Raw genomic sequence first — 10,088 nt, forward strand, 5'->3', positions numbered from 1 at the left:
GTGTGTGTGTGTGTGTGTGTGTGTGTGTGTGTGTGTGTGTGTGTGTGTGTGTAGAGATAGGACTTTTCTAGAAAACTCATCAAATAATTAAAATAATTAATTATCAATCAGTAATAATTGCTCCTTTGTGGTTCCACAGGGAATATTGTCCTTTCAACAAATAGGCGTAACATTCAGTGAAAGCATAGCCTTGCTTCTAACAGCCACCAGGAGGTAAAAATTAAGTCCAGTTGTCTACGGGAAAGCAATTTCCTGATAAGTTTACAGTCTCAATCACTAGTTTATTTGGAAATTGTGATCCTGATCACAATCCAAGACAAATAATAGGAAAGGTTTTATTTTTGGGTGTACATACCTTTTGACAATGACCATGTGAGCATGCAGTGAGCACGGAGTGGCTCAGAATCCATGCATTTGACACGACTCTAACATGGTTAGCTGTAGACTGTCTGGTCTTAGCATACCATTGGCAATGTGCAAGTGTACACCCCAAAAACTGATATGCAGCCTCTGTATGACTCTGCCAGTCTCTCACGTCATTGTGAAGACATTCTGTCCCACTCTTCTTTACAATACTGCTTCAGTTTATTAAAGTTTGTGGACACTGTTTTTTTTTTCACAAGTCTTTTAAGGTCCCACTGCAGCATTTAAGGCAGGTTGAGGCCTGGACTTTGACTGAGGTCAATGCAATACCTTGATTGTTTTGTTTTTCAGTCATTCTGTTATCAATTTCCTGCTGTGTTTGGGTCATCGTCTTGTGGCATGACCCAGTTTTGGCCAAGCTTTAACTGTTGGACAAGTGGTCTCACATTAGAGTCTACCAGATGAGTTCATGGCAGACTCAATGACTGCAAGGTGCCTTGTTCGTCTGGCTGTAAAACAAACCCAAATCATCACCCGCTCCACCACCGCTTGACAGTTGGTATACGCCGTTTGTGCTGTGCATTATAACCAAATATCCTTACTTTGGTCACATCTGTCCACGGCACTTTGTTCAGAGGTTTTGTGGTTAGCTCAGGCGCAATTTGGAAAACCTAAGCCATGCTGCCATGTTTTTTACCGAGGGAAGAGGATTTCTCCTGGCATGTATTTGCTGAGACATCCGCTCCTGGGAAGATTGTGTTATTGTGTTAACACACACCGAACGGTCCAAAGGAGTGAACTACCAAAACCTTTGCTTTTATAGAGATGATTACAATTGTTGATGATCAGTTAACCAAGATGTTTGATTCTCAGCATGTTTTGACAGGACAGCATAGAGCCCTGTAAATCAATCATTTTCACATGACTGTAAACCTACATGTTTTAAAGACAACCTTTCACAAATTCTACATAGTTTATATATTTTTCCAAAATGCCTACACTGGAAGGGAGAGTAAAAAGGCAGAGAGGGGAAAGACAGTATGATTTACATATGGATAATGTGTACATTTTTTACACTCTGTTTCTGAGAATGTTTTCATAGTGTTGCACTCAGGATCATTCCTACCACTCATCTTCTCAGTGATTCAATTACTGTAACCCTGTGTGACACTGATTTAATTGCCGAGAATTTAGCTCCAGCAATAAAAAATTATTACTGGAATCACCGTAGCATATTTGTTTGCTCTCTAGGTGCAGTTTCTGTCTAGGTTTGGGCTATTGCCAACCTTTGTCCTAGATTAACATTATACTGGTAACTCCCTAAGGTGGTCTGGGATCACCATGCTAATCACTCTTAATAATAGATGAGAGCAATTACCATTAAAGGTTATTAAATCGAAATAATACCCTCAGAATTTAGCTTTGCAAAGCAATCCTAATCACATAGTTTTGTGGATTTGCAATATTACAGTTCTTTTTGGTATTACCCACAACATCCTTAAAAGAGGGTAAAAGAGGGCGGTAATGCTCTTACTAAAGTAGATATTAGCACGCACTGTTACAAAGGTCACAGTGCGTGCCAGTATATTGAGCTGCGTCCTCTATTATTAATTGTCTGGCGGGATAACAGCGAAGGGTTCAGCAGGATCAAAAAGAAGAAGGTTAAAACACAGCCAATATGAGAGTGAAGAAAAAGGCAAATGTGCATTCAAATGTGTGCTATTCAAATCCCTCTTGGGTGAGCTTACAGACTTTGACTCAGATATTTGAATTTGTGAAGGAAACAAAGGTTCCAAGAAAGTCTCTAAGGACCTGTGTGTAGCAAACTGTTGCTATAAAGATAACATTTACAACTTTACTTTCATTATAGTTCTCTAGGCATTGGGATTCTAAATTAGCCATATACATAAATGCTGGCCCATTGCAATGGAAAAGAGACGCTTCATGAGGAGAATGCTCCTCATAGATAAGTAGTGTTTTTAAAAATGTCAATGCAAAAGTTGCACTTTTAAAACCTGCTTAATCATTGAAAAGAATCTATTTGTAAGGGGACTCAAAGGAGAAGGAAAAAGTGGGGAACATCCAAAAGCACCTTTACTCTCTGGACATTTTGCAATTAGACTGAGGTTCGCCAGCAGATCAACGCTAGGATAATCCTGGGACTGGATAGCGTGGCTACTAGTATATGGACCTAAACAAGGAGAGGTAAGAACCAATAGGAGTCAGGCTGACAAATGAGTGTGTCAATGTGAGTTACAGGGAAGCAAGACAAGAAGGAAAAGAAGGAGGAGATGGCAGAACAGGAGATACAGAAGAGAGGGGGAACGAAGCTGCGCAGACAACATGCTGGAGAAGAATAGGGAGGAGGGGTGGCTTGTGGTTGGTGCACTGGTTTGTGACGTCAGCAGCTTGTTGGATTGAGGAGCTGTGTCCTGCTGATTTTAATCCTAACTCATTAGGGAACCAAGAGCAAGTGCCTGAGCAAGCCCTCTGGGGAAACAGAGAAAGTGACAAGAGAAGCAAGGACTTCCATCAAGAGAGATAAGTGGAGCTACTTCACAGCTTGAGAGACAGAAAAGGAGAGAAATCAAGTATTTTACTTGTTACTGCTCAGTCTCATGCCTGAGTTTCTTCATTTCTCATTACTCTGTCTGTCCTAACCTTCTCCACACGCAATCTGTAACGTGCGTCCTGTCCAAGCATGTCTACAAACGGAATTAACAAAGCTTTGAAGCTGCAGTTTGGCCTCATCAACTATGAGAACCGCTACCTGACGGCTGAGGCTTTTGGATTCAAGGTAAACGCCTCGGCTACTAGCATGAAGAAGAAACAGATCTGGACCTTAGAGCAGGATGAGCAAGATGGGCAAGTAGTCTTCCTCCGCAGCCACCTGGGACGCTATCTGGCCTCTGACAAAGATGGTAAGATCATATGTGGGGCAGAGATGCGTGATCCTGAATGCCGTTTTCTTATCGTGCCCCAAGCTGACGGACGCTGGGCTCTGCAATCAGAACCTTTTCAACGTTACTTTGGAGGCTCGGCAGACTATTTGTCCTGCTTTGCCCAAATCATTGGGGAACAAGAGCTGTGGGCCGTCCATTTGGCTTTACATCCACAGGCCAGCCTTCTCAGTGTGGCACGTAAGCGCTATGCTCATCTCTCTGCTTCAGATGGAGAGATATCTGTGGACAGCAACATTCCCTGGGGAGTGGACTCCCTCGTCACCTTGGTATACCTCGATGGCAAGTACAGCCTGAAGACCTGTGACAGCCGTTTCCTCAGCAACGACGGCAAACTTGTGAAGGAGAATACCAATGCAACTAGCTTCACTCTAGAGCTAAAATCTGGCAAGCTGGCCTTTAAGGACTGTGACGGGAAATACCTGGCCCCGGTGGGACCCACAGGAACGTTGCGGTCAGGCCGATGCTCCAAGCCTGGAAAAGACGAGCTGTTCGATCTGGAAGAGAGTCATCCACAAGTAGTTTTTCAAGCTGCAAATAAAAGATTTGTTTCAGTCAAGCAAGGTAATTTGGATCCAATGCAGTGTAATACAAATAAGTATGTTCTTCGTGTCATTACAGCTCTGCTTTTTTAAATGATGAACGGAAGGCTATACTTACAGTATACTATTCTTAACTGAGTATCAGATTCAAAATCATTAAAGAGGGGATAACTTTAATGAGCGACAGTCTGAGAGGGTAAACAATTCGATTTAAGCATTTGCAAAGACATAAAATCTTTAGGTAAACATTCATGCATTAATTGTAACAAGCAGACACCAAAAAGAGCAGAGACATGTGAGATAAACAGCTAGAATAAGTACACGCCAAAGGAAAGAACAAGTTCTATTTCTGATTATATGCAATAATATTTTTATCCAAGTACATTTGATTTCTGATAAGTAGTCTCTTTGCAGCATTATGCCTCTCTTTAAATCAGCAGGGACTTTGCAAAGTAATTCAAGAACTGAGCTATAATGGCTACGTTGATTGTTTTCTAGGTGTAGCTATTGGGGTTATCTGAGAGTTCAGCCAAAGCAAAACAGTTCAAACCAGCAGAATTGGGGTCATGACTTGTCTTCTGAGTAGAACATTGCCTCTGTCTATGATAATGAACTTCACTTGGTCTAGGTTTACAAAAATACATCTTTATAGCTATATTGTAGTAACCAGAAAAAAAGCAATGAGTTATCTTTTACCAGTTAGGAATATAAAGCTCTGCCACTTTTGCCTGGATGTTGGAATGGTTGATGGCAACTGTGAAGGCAGTTGCAGTAATGGGCTTTGTCATTTCCACTGTGTCCATTGAAGATTAAGTAGTGTGCAAATGACTCCAGGAGAGATCTGTGCCCCAGTGGTGTCAATTACCATCAATGGACTTTAAGCCTTACAGCTACACGCTCTTTACCTTTTACCTTTCTCCACATTATGTGGATCTATAGTTAACTACTGTGACAGTGAGGTGTTAGCAGCTATAGCCAGGCCTTAGCAGACAGCTCAAGCACATGATCTTCTTTCAGGTTGGTTGATGTGATCTGCTCTGCCCAGTAATATTATGCAGATGAAGCAGGACAAGGAGAAGATAGTTTTTTCTTCTTCCAAGTTTTTCTCAAGCTTTAAGAGTCAATTAAAACAATAATTCAAACAACTATCACTGTAGGACAACTCTGTTGTTAAATTACCTCTATAGTGAAAAGTGGGAAGGGGATTCTCAGACTAATGTTGGGCTGCAGACATTATGCAAGAATAATATTCTGCATTAAAAGAGATTACTATGAGGGAAATCTTTCAGCAATCTGACAGTTCATCTACATAACAGAAGGTTAAGACTAATTTTCGCCAGTACTGGTTTGCCTTGTGGCAGCTCCACGTTTCTTTAAGGAACAAGGCTCTGAAAGCTGCTTACTGGACCCTGCCGTGCAGATTTGCATTTCACCACTCAGGGAATTACAGCAAGCGAATGAACAGGAAGGGTGGAGGGGTGACTGAGGGGGATTAGGGTTGTAACGGGATTAAGAGAGAGGTTAAAGGATATTTCTGTGGCATCTAATTTGAACTACAGCAGACACAGTTCAGTTATACCTGTCTGTGTTACCACCAGAGTTTATGTGACATGCGGATTAGGGGCTGAAACAATAGACTCACTGCAAGTGAGGCGCCTGTGGTTAGAGAACAGGAGAAAAACAGGTCACGTGAGATGAGGTCATGAAATTTGTTTAAGAAAGCAAATGCTGGATATTGGCTGAATAGCTGCAGTGCCGGGAAACTGATTTCTTAGTCAAACCGTATTGAGACCTTAGGGTCTGAAAGACTGATAGATGGATTATATGGTTCACTGGTACGGAAGAAAGGCAAAAGCATGCAACTTACCTTAGAAATTCAACAAATGCAAATCTTAAAAATTCTGCAGTGGCAGGGGTACCCGGACCTGGGATATAGAGTATGTTTGGGGAGTGTGAATGTGTGTACAGTGTCTATTTGTGTCTGTCTCCATGTCGGGTGAGTGCCGAGTATTTATTTATGTATATGGGGGTGGGCATGCACGTTTGCGTCTGTGTGCGCCTGTTCGTCTGTGTCTATATGTCAGCTTGGGTCTTAGACTCTACCTCTCTGGGAACATCTCAGGCTCTCCGAGGTATGAAGGCCTATCTCCCCTCACCACACTCCCTGCCAGTGGCTGATGCCCTCAGACGTTGGTGTGTTGGTGGTTCTTGGTGTCTGGGGCTGGGCGCTCATGTATGTACCAACTCACTCCTGGTGGCCGATTGGCGGGGCCTGGCACCTGTGGCCCAGCTGGGCCCCTTCCGGAGGGTGGGGTGCCCTCAGGCCTCTGGGCCTGAGGCCCGGTCCTCTCTGGCACAGCTGGCTGCCGGCAGAGCCCGCAGGCACATCACTGCAACCCCCTCTGGCCTCTGCTCCGTGGCTACTGGGTGACCTCTCGTTTGGGGCTCTACATCTTTCTTGGCTGCTACCTCAAAGCACATTGTGCGCTGTCAATCTTGCATACTGCACAATAACATGTAATACTTAGTATGTACTGTTATCTACTGTTAGCTAGTTTATTGTGATGGTGTTGTATTTATTATGTTGCTCTTTTTTGTTTGTTTTCCCTTCTGTGTTTTCTTATCTCCATACAGGTGATCCAGGTGTTTTGTTTGTTTTTCTTTTTTTTTTCTTCCCCCCTTTCTCACCATCTCTTCTCCCCTCTATTTTTCTTTGTCTCTCTTTCTTTCATTCTTTCTCCCTGTCCTATCCCCCAGTCATGTCTGTCCCCTCTGTAACAACCGAAAATCAAATCAAATAAATACATAATTATAATAAAGGTCAATCAAATGGACCAATATGGCAAGGCCATGATGATCCAATTGGTAAAGGGAATCCGCTTGGCATGTTTCTTGGCCTGCAGACAACAATTCTGATGGTTAAAGATCCAAACGGGACAGGGAAAAAAATTAATTAAAAAAAAATAATTCTGCAGTGTACCTATTACTCAAAACCAACCAGGCATCAAAAAGACTACAAGGCACATAAGATTCATGCTTGAGACTTGTTGTGAGGGTAACATTTAGAATAGGGTAAATGCAAATGTAATATTCATTTTAGCACATATTATTCAACTTGTCCTGTTATCACACATACCTTGGTTAGCAGAGCTGATATATAACAGACTAGAGCAAGCTGGAGTCTTGAAGCAGATGGTAGCATGCACTGGAGTCAACAGCAACAAAAACACTTTTGTTGCTAAAACCTTTGGAGCAACTAAAACGATTGTGGATTACCGTTATGCACAAACAATCTGTTTGGCAATGCTATAGCTTGAGTATCTATCACTCAATAAAAAGCAAAGGGCATTCCGACCAGTAAACCATATAAACCAATAAAAAAAATGATAATAAAAAATCCATTTAACCAAGACACACTTATCAATGTTATCTCTTCCTCCCTTTATTACTAGGAGTGAGTATTTCAGCCAATCAGGACGTGGAGACAGACATGGAGACCTTTCAGATGGAGATAGATAAGGAAAGCAAAAAGTCTATGTTCAGAACCAATGGCGGATCCTACTGGACATTAGTGACTCATGGAGAGATCCAATCCACTGCCACAGAGGTGTAAGTAGCTATTAAAGCTGTGCAGGAGCTATGTATAACCTGTATACTAACGTGAAGAAACAATAAACAGTATCCATGTTACGCTAGACACGTCTTTGCACTGTGTGCTGCAGACATATCTACTGAAATTAGCATGCTAACTACACTGTTTCATCCAATTAAATCATAGCCTCACAGGCCACTGTGAGGTGCTATCGCTTCAACTTTAACAAACTAGTCTATACATAAGATGGAACATGTGACTTGATATATATTCCTCTCAATAATTTTAGAACATATGAAGTCTGATTAATGACAATCTGTTCTTTTTGAGTAGTATGGTGTGAAGTATGGCAAAATCAGTTTTATAGCACCTTAAAAGAAGCATTAGAGAGATACACAAAACTAGAAAATATTACAACATACAATGCTACAAACATATACTGGACTGAAAATGTTTTTCAGACCAGAATAAGACAAACTGTCCACATATAGAGAAAATTCAGGACTTGCACTACTCTGTTACTACTCTGCTAAAAATCACACAAAGAATATTCTGGACAGAGTGAAAAAAAAAACCCTGATTATTCAGTCCAAAAAGACATACTATAACACTTGGGACAATGTCCTGTGGGGGGAGACAAAAGTAAAAAGTTTTGTCACAAATCCCCAATAATTGGGAAGACAAAAAAACAACACTACACCCAAACAGCAAAACATCATAGCCTGGGGCTGTTTTCCTGCTTCCGTGTCATGCAATCAATGTGTGAACAATAAATTCAAAATTTTACAAGAGAATGTCAGGATAACAAGTCCATGATCTGAAGATTAGAAAAGTGTTTGGTGAAAACAACAACAAAATAACTAAACCCAAGTGAAAAAGGCCTGAAGACGGGTATTCGATCAAAAAACTTCTGAATTACTGATGAAATGAAGCGTTGATATGTAGGTATCATCCAAAATATGCTATTGATTCAATTCAATTTTATTTATATAGAGACAAATCAGTACAATAGTTTCCTCAAGACGAAGGAATGTGGGAAGGAAAAACTCTTTTAACAAGAAAGTGGTTCTGCTGGAAGAAACAGCAGGCTCAGGGAGGGGCAGCCATCTGCTGTAACTGGCTGGCGTTGAGTGGAGGAAAAAAGGATACAGAAACACAGTTGTTGTGCAAGTCACAACTAAAGTGTGTTCTTCGAGTTACTAAATTCAAGAGTTCTCAAGTGTGCACTTTGTGTGTTTAAGAATTGAATTTAACTCTAAAATGTTACCATTCCTGATGAGTTGTTATTTGAATTAGATTGGGTTTGTTCACAATTGTAACTTAGTTGTAGACACAGGTTATCCTCCCACTGGTTTGGTTGTTAGTGCAGTTGTTATTATTGGTATTATCAATCCAAACTGTTGCCTTTTATAAATCCTGACCAAGTGGTTTTTGTCCTTAAATCTAAGCACATGAAAATCACAGTTAACGGTGAAACTTAACTGCTCCAAGGAAGATTTGCCTCTAGTTGTGGAAAACACTCCAGTGTGTCATTTCAGAACTTCATGTGGTTTTCAAAAGGCATTTCATAGGTAATCAATGTCGAAATCCTGGTAAGTCTATATCTCACGTCTGATTCTCCTTCTGCCTGTCTATGTCTTTACCCAGTGAGGTCAACACAATGTTTGATATTGAATGGAGGGGACAAAGAGTAGCGCTCAAAGCAAGCAATGGAAAGTACGTGTGTACAAAGAAGAACGGGCAGCTCTCCGCAGTCAGCGATACAGTGGGTACGTGCCTTTAAGCAAGATGCTGGAGAGTCAGCTGTGTCTGTTTGAAATTCCCACCACGTATTTATCCTTCGTTTCAGCTGATGATGAGTTGCTCCTGATGAAACTCATCAACCGCCCTATGCTGATCCTTCGTGGAGAAAATGGCTTTGTGTGTCACCACAAGAACTCCAACACTCTAGATGCGAATCGATCCGTCTATGACATCTTCACACTGATTTTCAACGACGGCGCCTACAATATAAAAAGTCAGTGTGTCCACAACACATTACATTTTAATGAGTACACTTGCATTTTGTTGCCATGTAATAGCTATTAATTGTATTATTAATGGATGTGTATTCTTCTGTAGGTGTGAATGGAAAGTTCTGGTATGTCTCTAGCAGTGGCCTGGTGTGCTCAGATGGAGAAAAGTCAGAGAATTTTTTCCTTGAGTTCCTGGAGCATGGACGTGTCGCCATCAAGGGCTCCAATGACAAGTACCTTCGTGGAGACCAGGGAGGCACACTTATGTGTGATGGCAAATCTGTCGATGCATCTTCTCTCTGGGAGTACTGATTCCCTTCAATGTGGGTCTTCAGTGATGGCCTATAATGCAAGGGCAGGATGTGCTTTTACCAGGTCATATGAAGCAGACTGACTGGAAAATATTTTCCTGCCTTTTTTGTTTTGTTTTGTTTTCCTTTTTTTTTTTTTTTGGCTTGATTTTTTTCTTTTGAAATTGGGAAGAAGTGAACACTTTAGAAAGATATGTTTCTTTGATGTTTTGTCTTTCAAAAATGCCAACATCAAACGACACATACTGTGTGAAAAATGTGTCATTTTTTGTAATTTCACAAATGGTGAGACAAGAGATGTTATC

The 10,088-nt window shown here is 41.2% G+C and overlaps 1 protein-coding gene across 1 annotated transcript; it reads left to right on the top strand.

The window, feature by feature from the left end:
- The first annotated feature begins 2,826 nt into the window (after window positions 1-2,826).
- Window positions 2,827-10,082, top strand: fscn2a (fascin actin-bundling protein 2a, retinal). Its single transcript, XM_005744310.1, has 5 exons — window positions 2,827-3,887; window positions 7,318-7,474; window positions 9,105-9,226; window positions 9,307-9,474; window positions 9,579-10,082. Exons 1-5 carry the CDS (start codon window positions 3,065-3,067, stop codon window positions 9,782-9,784), a joined length of 1,476 nt encoding a protein of 491 aa, XP_005744367.1. The 5' UTR covers window positions 2,827-3,064; the 3' UTR covers window positions 9,785-10,082.
- Window positions 10,083-10,088: the final 6 nt, after the last annotated feature.

The sequence above is a fragment of the Pundamilia nyererei genome, unplaced genomic scaffold, assembly GCF_000239375.1.
Source record: "Pundamilia nyererei isolate P.nyererei 1_Seehausen unplaced genomic scaffold, PunNye1.0 scaffold00142, whole genome shotgun sequence".
In the NCBI taxonomy this organism is placed as follows: domain Eukaryota; kingdom Metazoa; phylum Chordata; class Actinopteri; order Cichliformes; family Cichlidae; genus Pundamilia; species Pundamilia nyererei.

Bases quoted from the DNA above. Each gene is read 5' to 3' on its own strand.
- fscn2a (XM_005744310.1), top strand. From the start codon at position 3,065: ATGTCTACAAACGGAATTAACAAAGCTTTGAAGCTGCAGTTTGGCCTC. The intron at 3,888-7,317 runs GTAATTTGGATC...CTTTATTACTAG, and splicing joins ATTTGTTTCAGTCAAGCAAG to GAGTGAGTATTTCAGCCAAT. The intron at 9,227-9,306 runs GTACGTGCCTTT...CCTTCGTTTCAG, and splicing joins CGCAGTCAGCGATACAGTGG to CTGATGATGAGTTGCTCCTG.